The sequence below is a fragment of the Gobio gobio genome, assembly GCF_949357685.1.
Source record: "Gobio gobio genome assembly, chromosome: 4".
NCBI classification, from domain to species: domain Eukaryota; kingdom Metazoa; phylum Chordata; class Actinopteri; order Cypriniformes; family Gobionidae; genus Gobio; species Gobio gobio.
The window spans coordinates 43,940,643-43,959,248 of NC_137100.1; the positions used below are offsets into that span (position 1 = coordinate 43,940,643).

The 18,606-nt window shown below is 39.0% G+C and overlaps 1 protein-coding gene across 2 annotated transcripts in view; it reads left to right on the forward strand.

Moving 5' to 3' along the window:
• The window catches only part of npdc1b (neural proliferation, differentiation and control, 1b), a 34,197-nt gene extending 19,586 nt beyond the window's left edge, over positions 1–14,611 (forward strand). The window contains exons 2-9 of one of the 2 annotated variants that reach the window (XM_079816021.1): positions 666–812; positions 6,259–6,351; positions 7,719–7,943; positions 8,049–8,115; positions 8,784–8,868; positions 8,969–9,045; positions 12,328–12,427; positions 13,076–14,611. In XM_079816021.1, the coding sequence (XP_079672147.1) occupies positions 666–812; positions 6,259–6,351; positions 7,719–7,943; positions 8,049–8,115; positions 8,784–8,868; positions 8,969–9,045; positions 12,328–12,427; positions 13,076–13,153 (872 nt within the window). In that variant the 3' untranslated portion in view covers positions 13,154–14,611. Of the gene's footprint in view, positions 1–665; positions 813–6,255; positions 6,352–7,718; positions 7,944–8,048; positions 8,116–8,783; positions 8,869–8,968; positions 9,046–12,327; positions 12,428–13,075 lie in introns of both variants that reach the window. The other variant, XM_079816020.1, reaches the window with a different exon arrangement.
• The last annotated feature ends 3,995 nt before the right edge of the window (positions 14,612–18,606 follow it).

Genomic DNA, 18,606 nt, shown 5'->3' on the forward strand with positions numbered 1-18,606 from the left:
ATTGCCTCTTATGGCTTTTTTGGGTGTTGGATCTCCTCTGTACTTTAACCTGCTGCCCTAGTTCTGCCCTCAGCTGCAGTGCCTACATATCACTGCTGTTATATTGCCTCAATGTCATTCCTAATCTCTGCTTCATAACAGTAACAAGACACAGTACACTAGCTCAAAGAAAGCTATGCTAACATGAGCAGGCTGGTTACTGTTAGATGTTTATGCAATTATTCTGTGTGACGAAGAGCCTGACATGTTCTTGTTGTATCAGTGGAAGCTAAAAAAATGTTGTGTAGCATTTGAGAATCACTTAAGCTGCAGCTGGATCGCTTCAGGGTTTCTCGAAATTAGACATACTGAATTGACTGAGAGAGACAAGAGAATTTTGTTAATCCACTGGCATTTATACTTTATTATATAATTTTAAGATCAAGTAAAGCCAAATTATTATTATTATTTTTTTGCATTCATAGGTTCCTGCTACCCCTTACAAAAGTCATATAATTAAATGTCTCAATAGATTTATATGTCATCTGTCAGGTCACTGTGATCATTTAAAAAATATTGGCCATTTATGTTAGGCAATTATCACAAAATTAACCCCAACAAGGTCATCAGAACCTCAACGGAAAGCGGAGTGGGTCATTCATGGGTCTTTGTCTTTCCTGTCTTAGTTGTGGGACATTGTCCTCGGAGTCTGGACTGTGCCCGGGAGCGACGGCACTTCTGCCAGCCTGGCTCTTCACACTGCGGCCCATGCCTAGACCCATTTGTGGAGAACAAACGAGGGAAGTGTGTGGTCAGGAGAAGAAATCACTCTGGTGAGTACTTTCAACATCAGTACATTTCAAGTCATACCTTTCAAGGAAAGTCAGTTCACTTGGCAGCCATTTTTTCAACAGCTCTGGGCACGGACAACTTTTATGAATGGGGAAATGCAGAAATCTGAAAAACTTCTCGCCAAACTCACATTAAAGGGGTCACGAACTGGCTTTAAAAAAAAATTATACTGTTTAAACTTATGACGTTCACGTGGTTTTTACATTCAAAAACATCATAATGAATAAGTAATAGGCCATTTTCTACCCTGGTTTTGAGGGTCTCTCCTGGAATGCTCGGTTTTTATGGGCGTGCCGCACTGAAGACTTGGATGTAAATGCCCACGGGTAGGATTGGATAAGATTTGCATATTTAATGAGTTCAACTCCCCTGTCAGTACATGGAATTGTTTTGAAAACGGCAACCGGAATGAATCGCCACAGGGCTCGCAAAATATCTTTATCAAACAAACACAATGATTTTGTCTCTCATCCACCCGCGATTGATTGGAATGTTATTTTTTTATTACTTGGCCCGCCCGATCGGTGGATATAGCCGCAAACCATACACACAGTGCGTGCGTGCACACAAGCCCTTCAAATATCAAGTCAAGAGAGTGAACAACGCACATCAAGAAAGGAATGTTATTTCACTATTTAAGATAGCACGTTAGCAGGCCGGGCTTACGTTTTGGTAACCCGTCTGGAAAACACATAGCCCCGGGACGTTGGGCTTTGTGAGCCCTGGCCCATACATGTCCGAGTCTGATCACGAATCGCAATGAACCAACAACACCACAAATAAAGGATTCTTCAGCCTTTGACAGCGTGCTAAGGTATGTTCAGTTAGACACGTACACATAATCAATAGATATCAAACGATCTGTAACATTGCAATACAATCACATATATAAAAATGTTTTTACTCACATTAGTGTGTTGCTTCATTCATTAACGTAATCTCATCTTGTCTGCAAATCCAGTCTCTTGTTTACAAACGAATCCGTGGTGAAATGAAGGAACAAACGTGCAATGTCTTCCCCACGTGAGCTGGATATTCATTAAAAATAAAGTTCATCCATGCATTCATAATATTGGAATTCGAATTAAGCTTATGCGGTATGTTTATTGCTTAGAAATCCGATCCGGTTTAGCTCTATGTAAGCCTATATTATCTCAGGAACGAGTCGGTGGGTTGGGCTACAGAATCAGCCGTTGTTCTTCTTCTGTTGAGGCAGTGTTTCACCTCTGACGTCACAGCCTGGCACATTCTGAGATCGATCGTTTGCTGGGCCTGGTGTCAATAAAAGCTTTTCTTTGACTAACAAGGAAGTTTTCATCTCTGAAACGTACAGGATATTATAATATAACCTTGACCTTTTATATATCAAAAGCTCAAGAGAAAGTTGATTTCTCAATTCAGGACCCCTTTGAGATAACATTACAAATCAGCAACAAAAACTGACTTGAAGTGTCCCATAAATGTAGTTTCTTATGCTCAAATAGTGTTAAAAAAGTGTATACCTCACGTTGGCCCATGTGTAAGCCCAAGCACAATATCTAAGGACACTGACTGTTTTTATGCAAACTGGAGCTTCTAATGCAGTGACACGATGACTTTACCAATTGGTGAGTGGCTGAGGTTATGCTGCCATATTGGTATTTATTCAGTCTTTCATCATTGTACACAGTATTACTGCACAGGGTTTACAGTTTTTTGGACTGAAAAAAATCACTGCACGCTGTTTTCAAGACTGCTACAGTGTGGATATGATATGCAGCATTTCAAAATGAAAGGAAGCGTCATTATCTTTTGGAATATGCATTGAACTGCAGTGGAAGACCTCTCACTCCTCGCAACCTTCCAGTCTGGCTTCCTTTTCCCCCTCTTCCACCCACACATTGCTGCAGATGCAACAGGAAGGAGGGGGGCTAATGAAATAATTCAGGCGGTCTCTTTCTTCACTGCAGTGGTCGGGATTGACAAATGCTGGTGAAAATCCACTTTGCTTTAACCATACCAACAAGCAGCCGTTAGAAGTAAATATCCTCAAGTGTCTCATTTTCGTTTTCAGCTTCCAGTTTGTAGCCAAAAAAAGGTTAATTTTGACTACAGCCTTGAGGATTATCGATCAGTAATTTTCCAGTGCTGCCATAGGAGGGCAGTGCTGTTGTTGACATCTAATCGATACCATTCAACAGGCAGGAGCACGAACAGCACCCTTTTCTTCTCCCTCTTTTAACTCCCTCTTTCTTTTTTAGTTTATTCAGAAGACCTTAGAGGCATCGCATATTTCCCTTTTTTTCCTCATGACAGACATAGCTACTCATTTTGTATATATGTAAATGCTGTTTTTGTTAGATTGATATAAAGTTGCACTTTTGTGTGTTAATGGTGGCATATTTGGTTTAATTGGGTTAATTTGACCTTCTTACTATTGTGTTGATTTCTTGCTTAAGCCAAAGCCTTTGGGTCTCATTTACTAACCGTGTTTTATGCACAGATATTTTGATTATTTAAAAACCTGTGTGTGGATGGTTTCACATCAATTGATGATTGATAGATACGTTGGCATCTTGATTATAAATGTATTACATTTTTTTTTAATAAAATTTAAAACTGACTCAAGCCACATGTACAGATTTGCAAAAGTCCTGTTGGTCTCCTAAAAAAGGTGTGTACAACTGAACTGTTTTTATTTATATACATATTTATTTGACATTGAATAAGTAATTATTCTTTTTTAGAATAACAAAAATTGTCTATTGCATCTTGATATGGGATAGGTGCAGTAAAGGCCCATTTAAAATGTGTTTTTGTGTTTCAGCTGGCTTTGAGATTGACACACTTGACTTTACTCAAAGATTTTGCCATGTTTGATCTCTGGATGTGATTGAAGAATGGCTGTAAAAGAGAGTTTGTGCGGAAAGCCCTTATATGGTGATGACTAGGGCGTGCAATATGCAAATTACTAACTGCGGGTTAGTGATCCTTCACAGAATACACTGAATTCATCAACATTACAATGAGGGCAAATGATGGCAGAAATTTGACATAAAACCCTTTTCACATAAGAAAATTTTTATGCAATTATTAGTGAATGAACCCCATTTGGACTCAAATAATTATGCAATTATTGATGAATCATGATTCCTGTATGAATACTTCCACACACAGGTTTACATATAAATACAGTCATACAGGAGTACACATGAGACCCAATGTCTTTTAACTTACTAAGAGCTCTTATTGCATATAGTTTTTCAGTTATGCTGCCTTTGATCCTTAATTGTATGATTCACCATGAACATCGAGTTTGGTTTAGGGTTTTTTTTTGTAAAAAGAAAGTGGCTGATTTCATTTGTATTAGTTCATTTGTAGTTTTTTAATTCTTGTGTTTAATTATGAGCTTGTTAATGCGTTGAATTATGCAAGTATACACTTTTGGAGCATTCTAATTGAAATGCAGATTATCTAGTCTGTGTAGGCCTATTAATGAAATTTCAGGGTCACTAGACAAAAATGTATCCCTTAAAGGGATAGTTCACCCAAAAATGAAAATTCTGTCATTAATTACTGTCCCTCATGTCGTTCTAAACCCGTGAGACTTTCGTTCATCTTAGAACACATATAAAAAATTCTGTCCCTCCATTGACAGCTATGCAACTGAAACGTTGACGCTTCAAAAAGTTCATAAAGAGTTCTTAAAACTAATCCATATGAGTTGAGTGCTTTAGTCCAAATTTTCTGTAGAGACTTGATCGCTTTATATGCTAAAAAAAAAGAGAATTTTGGCTTTTAGTCACATTCACATTCAACACATTCATCAACTCAGACATCAGTTGTGGCAAACGGAAGTGCAAGCATGTTGGATAGACGTGCGAGAACCAATGAGGCACATTTGAGATTCCACAAGAGGTTTGTTCTCGCACGTCAAGCATTTGCGGTGGAGCTTCTGTTTTTTGTTCGCTGATCAATGTTTATATGTGAATAACAGCCTAAATTTAATCTGTTCATCAAATAAAGCGATCGTGTCTCTTCAGAAATTTTGGACTAACTGCTCGATTCATATGAATTAGTTTTACAATCTCTTTATGTACTTTTTAAAGCGCCAAAGTGGTAGTTGCGTAGCTGTCAATGGGGACAGAAATCGCTTAGATTTATTTAAAAATATATTTATTTGTGTTCTGAAGATTAACAAAAATCTTATAGTTGGAACAACGAGAGGGTGATTATGATGACAGAATTTTCATTCTTGGGTGAACTAACCCTTTTAATGTGTAGTTCACATCAAACAAAGGCTGTTTTCCCATGTTATTTGTAGTGGAAACTGTCTGACATGATGTAAATTTATCTCACTCTGGTAAAAATAGATATTTCACAATTGGCTTAAGCATCTTTTTCTCTCTCACAGACACATCCTCTCTCTCTCAAATCCTCAATCTCTCATTTCTCTTATCCTGCTTGTGAAGTTTTTGCTCTTGGCACTTTCTCAGTGGTTTCCATGGTGACAGATTTCATTCATGAATCTGTGGAGGCCCCTCCCCCTGTCTCTCCCTGCCGCCTGTACGCCCCACTGCCCACATTCGCATAGCAGCACCACACAACAGACCGACTGACCAAATCCACCCACACACACTGCAGTATGCACACACACAAACACACGCACATATGCACACGCAGCTAACTGTTTAACACTTAAGTACACACATTTTTTTGGTGTTTATCACGATGAATAGTTATAAATGCTCATAAATCTGTGTGCTAGAAGTACGGCGTACACATTCCACCCAATGCAATACAAACCATGCCAAGATGTCATATTCCTTGGTGAATTATTATTAAACTCATCAGAAGTTGCTGACCTATTAGAGTTTTCGGTAACACTTTATTTTAGGGTTCAGTTATTGCTATTAACTAGTTGCTTATTAGCATGCATATTACTAGGATATTGGCTTATTAGTACTTATAAAGCACATATTAATGCATTATTCTGCATGACCTTATTCTACATCCCTTAATTTCACATAAATGCTGTTCTTTAAAACTTTTTATTCAGCAAAAAACCCCTGAAAAAGCATCATAGTTTCCATAAAAATATTAGGCAGCTGCAACTGGTTTCAACATTGATATCACTAAATCAGCATATTAGAATGATTTCTGAAGGATCACGTGACACCGAAGCCTGGAGAAATTATGCTGAAAATTGAGTTTTGCCATTGCAGGAATAAATGATATTTTATTTTAAATCGTAATAATATTTCACAATATTATTATTTGATCAATTAAATACATCCTTGCAGAGCATAAGAGACTTCTTTCAAAAACATTAGAAAATGACGGACCCAATATTTTAGAATGCTAGTGTAAGTTCTGCAAATTTTCATCCTCCCTATCTCTCCCTTTGTAACTCTCATGTTTCACTTTCATTATTTCTTTCCCAAGCAGCCAAGGTCAACCATCTCCCAGAGCTGGATGAAGAGATAGACATTCTCTCCTCTATCATCAGCAAACACAGAGAATCAGAGATGAAGCACTTAGGTAAGACATGTGGATCCCACCATTAAAGGGATAGTTCACCCAAAAATGTACACACCCTCATGTCGTTCCGAACCTGTATTACTTACTTTCTTCTGTGGAACATAAAATGACAAAATACAAGCTCAGACAGTGAACATGACTGTCAGGTCCATACTAATTCTGCATTATATTCCAGAATCCATACAAAAGCTTTCTGTGAGGAACAAATTCCAGTCTTTACATTCAAACTGAAACACTAGTTTATGTCACATACACAAGATGTAATGGTGTTTGGTGCTGATGATGCCCTGTGTGGCACGACTCATTTAAAGAAAATATTTGAATTAAATGTGAGCAAGAATTGGATTTGTAAGCTGGCGGGGGAAAATTATCAGTGATGACTTAATTTTTGCTCTTCCACACAAAAAGCTATTATATGGCTTCAAAAGACAGCATTTATATACATATTTATGGTCTTTATTTTTCTCTATGTTGGAGCTTGACAGCTGTGGTCACTTCTGTGTGAAGAAAGGCACATCAAATTTCACCTTTTGTGTTTCACAGAAAAATAACAGCATGTCATTTACAACAACATTACGGTCAGAAAATGTATTTGTTTTGTGGTGTTCCTTCAAAAGAGTGCTGCCATAATTTGGCACCCACTTCATAGGTATTTCTTGTGGACGCCTGATTCTGTTTTGTTTCTGACACAGAATAAAAAATGAATAAGGTAATTGTGACTTTATGGGCCCTATTTTAACGATCTGAGCGCATGGTCTGAAGCGCGTGGCGCAGGTGCACTTATGGCGTGTCTGAATCCACTTTTGCTAGTTTAACAACATAAAAAGAGCATTGTCCAAAAGGGTTGTACCTAGTCTCTTAATGAGTCATGGGTGTGTTGTTGGGCGTTACTCATCTCCCAAGTCCCTTTTAAGAGCCCGTTCCGCTTGCACCATGGCGGATTTGCTATTTACATGGTGGAATTTGCGAGTGGAAAGACTGAATGCTTCTCCAGAGAGGAATCCTTTTATTTTTAATATTTAAACATGTTTTTGTGTGTAATAAGCAGAGTGTACGCGCATTGTGCACCCCCACCTATAGGCGCACATTACTAACGCGCCATTTAAATAACACAAAAAATTCTGCGCTAGTGACTTTAGACCAGGTTTTTGTTGGTCAATGGTGCAGTCGTTTTCAGTTGCCTCAAAATACAATTACAATTGTTAGCCAAAAGTCAGAATTGCAAGATAAAATGTCGCAATTATCTTTTAAATTTTTTTTTTCCTTAGTGGAAACAAGGCTTCCATACTTTCTTGAACATTGTAAATTGAGTATTTTCCTTTCAGACTTGACAGTCTTTCTTTTTGTATTTTCCTTATGTTCTTCAGCCCCCTCTCCAGCTGCTCCCAAAGTCCCAGAAGATCATTCCTGGCCAAGCAGTCAGCACAGAGCAGAAGTATCTTCTACCGCTGCTACATCAGAACAGCCTCTGACAAGTGCCCTGACCACTGCCTCCTCTACCACCAGCCCAGCCTCACACACTCCATTTATCTCTGCCGTCCACAGCGCACCCTTTATCATCCCGTACCCCTCTGAGGATCACTCCTTCATAAGTGCGTTATATATTGTCTGTTGATGGTTATAAAGATATAAGAGTTTGTGGACTGCAGTACTTTTCCTTAACTTTTTCATAACATACTTGTTATTTTCTCCTTTAGTATTTTTGGGCGTCTTTCTCATGGTGGGCTCCGTGGCTATGGTTTTGACTGGAGTGTGTTGGGTCAGGTGAGATTTCGCATGATTTATGCCAGTCTGATTTGTATTTTGTGCTTTCTCAGTAATTAACTTAAAAAACCTGAAAGAGAAAGATTGTACTTTTATGTAAATGCTAGCACATAGTGTATATAGCACATACACTACCGTTCAAAAGTTGTTGTTGTTTTTTTTAAAGAAATGTATACTTTTATTCAGCAAGGACAGACATTTACGATGTTAATAAAGATTTCTATTCCTAATAAATGCTATTCTTTCTATTTATCAAAGAATCCTGAAAATCCACAAAATTAGCATCTTCAACATTGATAATAAGAAGAAATGTTTAACCATTAAATCAGCATATAAAAAGAATTCTGAAGGATCATGTGACACTGAAGACTGGCAAAAAATGAAAATTCATCTTTTGCCATCACAAGAATAAATTGTAAACTGTTATTTTAAATTGTAATTTCACAATATTACTGTTTTACAGTATTTTTAATCAAATAATTGCAGCCTTGCTGAATATAAGACACTTCTTTTAACAACACAAAATGACCCCAAGCAAACCACATAAGGACTAAAAGCTGTAAAACTCCAAGTTATATATTATGAGGTCTTTAAAAACCTTTCAAAACTGTTGTTGGATGAACAAGTAGACCTGAATGATACTGACTCTGTGTCATCTTCTTTCTCAGGATGCAGAGAGGCAGTCGTCTGGCCCAGAAGGTTGACTATCCTGCTTTTGGGTTGATAGGTCCAAATTCTTATGATGGTGGTATGGTGAGTAGAGCATATATACAAATACAAAAACAGTGACATCCAGGCATGTGTCTTATAGTTTGTATGTTAACACGCTCTTCTATTATTCTATTATTCTTAGACTGGAGATAAAACACTTGCCCAGAGTGCCCAGATGTACCACTTTCAGCTTCAGAAGCAGCAAATGATGTCACTCAAGTAAGTAGTCCGCAAATAGCATTAATAAACTCCTGTCTCTCATTAACTGCCTTTCATGGATACATACATCATTTTCCACCAGTACTCAACCTGCCTGCCTGGCTTTATGGAATAATTGGAGCATATTAGATATATTCTTCCATTCAGTTTGGGGTCAGTAAGAGTTTTTTTTTTTTTTTTCAGCAAAGACTGAATTGTTAAGATTATTAGTCAAAAGTGACAGTAAAGACATTTATAATGTTAAAAAAAATATTTCTAATTGAAATAGATGCTGTTCCTTCCCACTGTTCTTTCTTTTCATCAAAGAATCCTGAAAAAAATGTATCACAATTTCTACAAAAACCTTAAAGCCAGCTAAACACTGGCTGCGCAGCGTGAGTGTGTCAGCTGAGTGGCGTGTTCATTTTTATTTCTGCTCCCATGCTAACAGGTTAGAGCTTGCACAGTGCCTGCCGCGCCGAAAACACACGCATGCTAGAAATAGAACCGACGCCTATTTTTCACGCGACACACAAGCGTGTTGGAAGCGTTTCCAGGCAAAATAGAATAGGAAAAGATGTTAATATGTCATTATGACACGAATACATATTAATAAATGACATTTTGATGTTTGAAAGTCTCTAGGTTTTGACATAAATGCAGATGTAATTGTAATAAAAAAATAATAATAATTATCAGTTTTCAAATATTGCACCTGTCAATACAGAACAAAATATTTTGTAGCCTGTTTTACCATCAATACTGCCGACGTTGTCTTTGCTGTATCAGTAGGCTATATATTTATGTTTAACATGAAGTATAGGCCTTCCACTACGTCAACTAGCAGCAGCGCCGCGTCAGATACGTTTCTGGTGTGCAAAGACATAGAAAACACCACGCAGCTGCCACACTCACGACACGCAGCCAGTGTGTAGCCGGCCTAAGCAGCACCGCTGTTTTAACCAATGAAAATAAAGTTAATAAGAAATGCTACTTGAGCACCAAATCAACATACACTATATTGACAACATTTTTGGGACGTTTGCCTTTACATGCACATGAACCTTAATAACATCCCATTCTTAATTCCTAGGGTTTAATATGGAGTTGCCCCCCCCCCCCCCTTTGCAGCTAAAACAGCTTAAACTCTTCTGGGAAGGCTTTCCACAAGGTTTAGGATTGTGTTTATGGGAATTTTTGACCATTCTTCTAGAAGCGCAAAGTTGGAAGCATGAAATTTACCAAAATGTCTTGGTATGCTGAAGCTTTAAGAGTTCCTTTCACTGGAACTAAGGGGCTAAGCCCAACCCTTGTAAAACAACCCCACACCATAATTCCCCCTCCTCCAAACTTTACACTTGGCACAATGCAGGCAAGTACCGTTCTCCTTGCAACCGGCAAACCCAGACTCGTCCACCGGATTGCCAGACAGAGAAGTGTGATTCGTCACTCCAGAGAACACATCTCCACTGCTCTAGAGTCCAGTGGCTTGGAGTCCATTGCACTTGGTAATGTAAGGCTTGGATGCAGCTGCTCGGCCTTGGAAACCCATTCCATGAAGCTCTCGCACTGTTCTTGAGCTAATCTGAAGGCCACATGAAGGTCTGTAGCTATTAACTATTGACTTCTGCGCACTGTGCGCCTCAGCATGTGTAACCCCTCCTGTTCGACCCGTCCACTCCAAGCGGGACTCGAATCTGGGTCCGCCGGCATGAGAGTCGGATGCTCTGACAAGGAGGCTAAAGGCTGCATCCTTTAGCGTCAGTCTCTAGAGCGTTACTTGAGATAAGAAGAGTGAGGTTTATTCGCACAGCGACTACTAGCTGGCCTCCATTACACTCACCCCCCTAAACCTCACTCCCATCGGGGTCACGGCACCAATGTAACACCTCCTGTTCAAACCACGCTCCAAGCGGGACTTGAACCCTGGTCTGCCGGCATGAGAGTCAGACGCTCTAACAAGGAGGCTAAAGGCTGCAACCTCTAGTGTCAGTCGCTAGAGGGTCTCTTGAGTGAGGTTTACTCGCACAGCGACTACTAGCTGGCCTCCATTACACATGCACTGACCCCACTCTGTGATTTTATGTGGCCTACCACTTTGTGGCTGAGTTGCTGTTGTTCCCAAATGCTTCAACTTTGTTATAATACCACTAACATTTGACCGTGGAATATTTAGTGAGGAAATTTCACGAATGGACTTATTGCACAGGTGGCAACATATCACGTTACCAGGCTTGAATTTACTGAGCTTCTGAGAGCGACCCATTCTTTCACAAATGTTTGCATGCCTAGGTGCTTGATTTTATACACCTGTGGCCATGGAAGTGATTGGAACACCTGAATTAAATGATTTGGGGGGTGTCCCAATACTTTTGGCAATATAGTGGCTGAATCCGAAATCGCCCCCTATACCCTCAAATAGGGCATTGTTTGAGGGGACAGCCATTTGTAGTGTTGTCCGAAACCATAGTGGACGTTGAGTTATTGACGTTATTCATTCAATCTCACATTGCACCGCAATAACGATGAACACTCAACAGCTGTCTGAATTCACTCACTTGTTTTCATTCACTGTGCACATTTCGAGTGAACTATATTAGTGGACTAACGTAGGGAATAGTGAATGAGGGTTTAGGGGTCGATATCGGATTCAGTCTGTGTATTAGACTGATTTCTGTAGGATCATGTGATACTGAAGACTGTAGTGAAGTAGTGACTTCTGGAAATTCAGCCTTACCATCACAAGAATAGATTAAATTTGAACATTTATTTTAAATAGCAATAACATTTCACAATATTGGTGTTTTAATTGTATTTTTGAACTTAAAAAAAGACTTAAAAAAACCTTAAAAAATCATAACGTCCCCAAACTTTTGAATGGTAGCATATATGTTCTTCATCTACTCCATCTAAATTTGAAGGCAGGAAGCAATATTTCTTATCCCTCAATCATTTAACACATGTAGGCTTGTTATGAACCATTGTAATATTAGAAGTTTCTTTTAAAGAATTGAAATGGTTGAGAAGTGAAACATGTATGAGCACCAATAATAATTAAAACAAAAAACTTTACAAGCTCTAAGTAACCTTTTTTTATTTTTTTTTATTTTTTATATTTAAAAAATAGGTAGGACGAACAGAAATAATGTAAGGTCCCATGATCACTTAATTTATCAGCTTCAATAAATGTTTCTGGCCAATACTGACAAAATTAAAATTGAAATTTAATAAAAAAATTACAGTATTTACTATATTATTCACATCTAAGTGGCATGGCTTCAGTGTCTTGTTATCCTCATGCAGACAACGAAGTGATTCCAAGATTCCTGAGTCGGGAGCCACTTCAGATGAGGAAAATGAAGATGGAGACTTCACTGTGTATGAGTGCCCTGGACTTGCCCCTGTAAGAGCAGTACTTCATTATTCTAAATGTGTGACAGATAGTATGTATAGCTGCTTTTCCACAGTCGGGCCAAACGGTTCTAAGAACAGTAAGGAACAGTTGCAGTTGTATTGCCACTTGAGCCTGGCACGGCACGATTACAAACCATTCTCGGCCCAGAAGTGGTCAGTTCTCTGCCCAACCATGCTGAACAGTGTAGTGATGTCGAAACTCAGGATTGGTCACTTGTTGCCTGGCTATCAGTTTCTCTGTTGCTGGCTAAGCACGCTATTTGAGCGAAGTGAACACGAATTAATAATAATAGTCGCTATTGACATCTCATATTGTCTGTAAATACACAAAATAACACTTAACGCAAAATTTTATTCCAAAGATCGACCGTTATCAACCCCACAGTGGAAAATTAAACCATATCCATATCGGCTGGACCGGATCGACACGGAATGAAACGGTCAAGCAAAAAGACAGTGGTTTGGCCGGACGGTGGAAAAGCGGCTTATGTTTCGTGTAAGAGAGAGATATTCCCTAACGCTGTCATAAATAAAGCCTCCTACAGGTGTAGTCGATGGTATTATATGTCACCCACAGTGCTACAGTATGAGGTCTCCCATAGTGACGTGGTGTTTGAAAGTTTCTTTTTCTTTCCAGACCGGGGAAATGGAAGTGAAGAATCCACTGTTCGATGATTCCACCTTTCATCTCCACCTGCAGAGGAGTTACAACTAAACGCGAGAACTCAGAGGACGCATCACTTCACGCACAAACACGCATGAATTCACAATGGTGTGCTTTCCTCATCTGATCCATTCGGGCAAGGTCACGAAGGTCATTTTCTCTTGCATCGTGGTTCGTATGGACATTTGAGGGCAGTTTTTTTGTGCTGTCAAATGCAAGATGGCAGCCTCTCTCCGATATCTAAAACAGAATCAGTTGAAACACTGTCAGAAATAATTTGCTTTGTTAACTTGATTCACACGTACACAAGCATTCTTTCTTAAGACCAGCCCCTTCGGACCAGGACACTGCGCTGCAGTACCTTTCAGTTTAATGGCAGATGTGTAAAACATTGCATGGGATTTCTGACTAAGATTTGCACCCATCCTATATAATCATGCACAGTTCTTGTCTCTTTCCTTAAGTCTTCTGGAGCTGTTTGATAGTGATGTCTGCTAAAAACACACATAAGGGCCAGGGCGTCCTCTGTGCTTTCAAAAAGCTTGAACATGATCTGTTCTTGATACCAGCTCAAGACTCATTTAATATCAGGTCATTGCTGAGTTCTGTTATGACGTCGTCTGTAGTATATTGTGAATACTGTGCAATGGAAAGGAAACTTGTTTATAGAATTACTTGTTTGAGCATATCTTGCCTGCAATCACTAGTCATATTTAGAATGGACGTGGAAGATGACGCCCCTTGAGGAACAACGTAAATTATACGGTTAGCATATTTTATGTTTTCTTCTACCAAATTCGTCTGTGACTGTATTTTTTAAAATACCAATGGTGATTTTACTATTTTTTTATAATTGTGCTCACAAGATTAACCCTAAATGATATTATGTAGCCTCTGTATAATCAGAATGGTCCTACTATGCATGATTTGAAGCTGTGTAATAATGAAGAAAGTCAGTGTGCATTTCTGGTTCATTCATGGAACAAAAACACATATGAGATTTAGAAGCCTAAAACGACCCGATTTTGCACCGTAACACACTGTATAGAACTGCTATTGTGTACAGGCCAGGATTCTCTGATCTATGTGCGGTAACCTCTGTGCTAACTCACTAACGGTGAGGTGATATAGTTAGATTCTAGAGTGTCGCTCGCTGTCGTTTCTCAGGAAACCTGCCAACAGTAGCCAGTTTCTGTACGGAATTTTCTGAAATTCCTGAGGGGATCCCTTAAGGTTTCTCTATATCTTGTACCTTTGAATCTTCTAGTCAAAAACTGTGGAAGTGTCATCCGTCTATCAACGTTGCATTGAAGCAAAGCGAAGCCCCTTAAAATGAGAAATGTGCCTGCTCTAACAACTGTTCACAACATTCATTGTGGGGATGCTAACTCTGATGTGACCTACAATGGTCTTTAGTTGAACCCACTGAAACTTTTTCAACTACTGAGATGCCTGACATGCATGTAAAGATGGAATATATAAAGAGGAAATAAATATTTATATCAGCTCAAATAATAGTGTCCCGTCTTCATTGATATCAAACCTAGCAGCTGTTTTGCGTACATTTTTTTAAAAACCTTCACAGACAAACAAGAGACACCCGAAACATAAAAATAGTTTCTTTGTATATGCCTTTTCCAAAGGGCATTTCAGTATAAGGCAATTCAACCTGTATACATCAGTCTTTATTAAATGATTTAAAGCATTTACATATTCTGACTTTCATAGACAGTAACATTTGAACATAAACTTTTAAGTAATAGCTCTACTATTAAAATACTAATGTCACTTATGACATTTTGAATGTCATTGCTTTTCCACTGGGTTGACAATTTTTCCCATGAAAAGGATGTTGTAATTTACTGGGTTAACAATAAAGATCAAATAAAAGTGCTTGTATATATAAAAATAGGCTCTATGCATTTCACATTAAATCTACACTTTCACATTTTATTTTAATTAGGATAGTGTATTACTTTACCTATGACATGAACATTTTCCTTCTGAAATTCCTGTGAAGTCGGCCTTGTCTGTAAACATTTCAGTCATTTAATTTGCATTCCCTTCAAAATATCATTTAGGGAATATGATGTTTTTAGAGACAGCTTAGGGACTTAGATGTCAACCGGTCTGTAAGACAAAAGCAAAAAGTTCTGATGAATGGAGCCTTAGTCCAGTTTAAGACATTGAACTTAAAGACACATTTAAGTATTTAAAAGAGTTGTGTTTGTGTGTCTAATGTAACAGATAAGAGTTTTAACCTTTTCCAGACCACATTCCATCACCTTTCTATGTCTCGTCGATTAACCAGCTCAGTGATTGATTTGTCTGGGAGAACCAGAAATAAGGAGGAGGAGTTGTTGTAGTCCAGAGAAAGGACTTTAGTTGAGAGTAGTGTGTCATAAAAGATTTTGATGTAATCTTTTTGATTCATCATTTGAACTGAAACGGTGGTCTTAGCATCCACATGGAATTCAGCCTCATGAGTAAATTTGGGGTCAAACGGCATGGTCCATTTTCCTGGAGAAAGAAATAAAGTTATTTGAAGCCGGAAGTACAGTATGACTACTAGACTAGTGAGAGTTTGTGTCTATGATGTGTATAGTTGGTTTACCTTTAAAATATATGTAAGTAAGAAGGATCATCATGGTATTAGAATCCAGATCTTCAAGAACTTTATCTGTTTTCCTGTGTGTCTTTTCCCTGACATATGTGTTAATCTTGTCTAAAGTTTCATTGAGGTGAAAATCCACAGCAAAGCCTTCTGGCAGGTCAAGCTGCTTCATCTTCTCAAAGAACCCAGGAAGTGGTTTTGATTTGTTGCTTACAAAAAGAGCACTACCTACATCCACCCTTCTTTGGCTGATTTATTTCAAGAAACTTTGGAAGGTCTTCTGCACTTCTACAGTTTTGAAGATGGAGCTGTTATGACCGATGTTCCTGAGAAGATGCTGTTTGGTCTCACCACCTCCTAAAGACAATGCCGAGAGGGTCATGGACACACTCAGTGGAGAGAAGAAAATATTCTTGGACTGATATTCAGGTATTGACATAAGACTCTTATACAGGCGAAAAGTAAAATAATTTTTTCTCCATAACATTACTATAAAAAGTATATCAATGAGAGACTGCAAAATAATGGCACAACAGTTGTTAAATCATGTCCACCTGGGGGGTATTCCAGAAAGCAACGTTAACTTACCATCACATATTCCCTGAACTCTTGGTTGATTAACCTTACTTACTCAAGGTATGCTGGTTCCAAAAACGAGTCCGGGAGTAAGTTCTGACAACCGTGAACACACAAGGCATTCTCAACAGAGCAACGAATCGATGTTTCACCATGGAAAAAGACGCTAAGAAAGAGTGCGCCATTCTACTTCCTCTTCTTCTTTTGTTTATACCACCAGCCAAATCACCCTGTAGCCCAAGACTGGTTTCCCACTGAAGCTAAGCAGGGCTTAGCCTGGTCAGTACCTGGATGGGAGACCAACTTGGAAAACTAGGTTGCTGCTGGTAGAGGTGTTAGTGAGGCCAGCAGGGGGTGCTCGCCCTGTGGTCTGTGTGGGTCCTAACAGCCCAGTATAGTGATGGGGACACTACATTGTAACAAGCACCATCCTTCAGATGAGAATTTAAACCGAGATCCTGACACTCTGTGGTCATTAAAAATCCCAGGATCGATAAAGAGTAAGGGTGTAACCCCGGCATCGTGGCCAAATTTGCCAATTGGCCCCTGTCCATCATGGCCTCCTAATCATCCCCATATATACAGTGGGTTTGGAAAGTATTCAGACCCCCTTACATTTTTCACTCTTTGTTATATTGCAGCCATTTGCTAAAATCATTTCCTTTTTTTTTCTCATTAATGTACACACAGCACCCCATATTGACAGAAAAACACAGAATTGTTGACATTTTTGCAGATTTATTAAAAAAGAAAAACTGAAATATCACATGGTTCTAAGTATTCAGACCCTTTGCTCAGTATTTAGTAGAAGCACCCTTTTGATCTAATACAGCCATGAGTCTTTTTGGGAAAGATGCAGCAAGTTTTTCAGACCTGGCTTTGGGGATCCTCTGGCATTCCTCCTTGCAGATCCTCTCCAGTTCTGTCAGGTTGGATGGTAAACGTTGGTGGACAGCCATTTTCAGGTCTCTCCAGAGATGCTCAATTGGGTTTAAGTCAGGGCTCTGGCTGGGCCATTCAAGAACAGTCACGGAGTTGTTGTGAAGCCACTCCTTCGTTATTTTAGCTGTGTGCTTGTAGGGCTGGGTATCGATTCAGATGTTCCGATTCGATTCGATTCGGTTTCGATTCGCAAGCTCTCAAATCGATTCGATTTCGATTCTCGATTCGATTTTGATTTTCGATTCAACTCAATGAATATAGATTTAATACAAATACTATATTTATAAAAAAGAACACTGAACAAGTTTACAAATGGGTAATTAAAAAAAGAAATTAAGTGCCACAAAATTGTATATTAAACTCTCTTTATTTTAGGTATACTTGGCAAATTAAAACAGAACCCATCTCTAAATTTCAAATGCATACAATTATGTTAAATACAATACAATTTTAATGCAACTTTATTCTAAAAAATGTATCTGAGAAGTTTTTTATACAATTTTGTTTTTATGGATATTTTGATATATTTATTCTAAAACATAAAAAGAATATTGGATGATTTTCAGCAATTTTCAGTAAAGGACAAGCTTTTCTTGCGATTTTACAGACCGTCATTCAGACTTTGTCCGTTTTTATGGAGGCTTTTTCCTCCAGTGGCTTCTGATTCGTGCCCCGGATGGTGCATTAGATTTCGTCACTGTTATTTGCGTGCCTTCCTTAGATGCGTTCCTTCGAACGAGACCAGTTGAAACTTTAACCGGCTATATCTAGGAAACGCGCCGGCGAAACCGTCTGTAATTTGGGTCGATCGTAGTGTCTGATGAGGCCTTTCAAGGACTGAGGCCGTACACAGGAATGGGTGCTTTCTTTGCAGGGGGTGCCGCTTGGTCATCTCTCCGCCAGGGGATGAGATGGAGCCCCCGGCGTCCGAGCCTCCCTCTGCGTGCACACCGTCACCGGTTGTTACTTTTCATACACGAGAAGCGCGTTCATACCCGGACACAAGTTAGTTGCCGTGTGGATTTGAGGAAATCTGTTTATAATATAAGCTATTAGGTTTGAACTATTGGTCCTGCGCTGTATTGACTCGATTGACTTGATTTGAATGTAATGGCTAACGTACACAAGTGAACGCTCAAGTTTAATGATCATAATGCAAGGCAAGCATTCGCATGTAGGCCTATGTGATCTATTTTTAGCGGTTGTTTGCTCGGCTGATCTTGCAACATCTGGGTGATGTCTCATCATCAAATGGTTCTGCAGATTTGTAGCATTTCACTTCAGCATTACAAACGTCAACGCACCGGAAGCCGCCATTTAACTAGTGAATGATGAATGACATTTGTTCCTTTGTAACATTGCGCAACGCCAA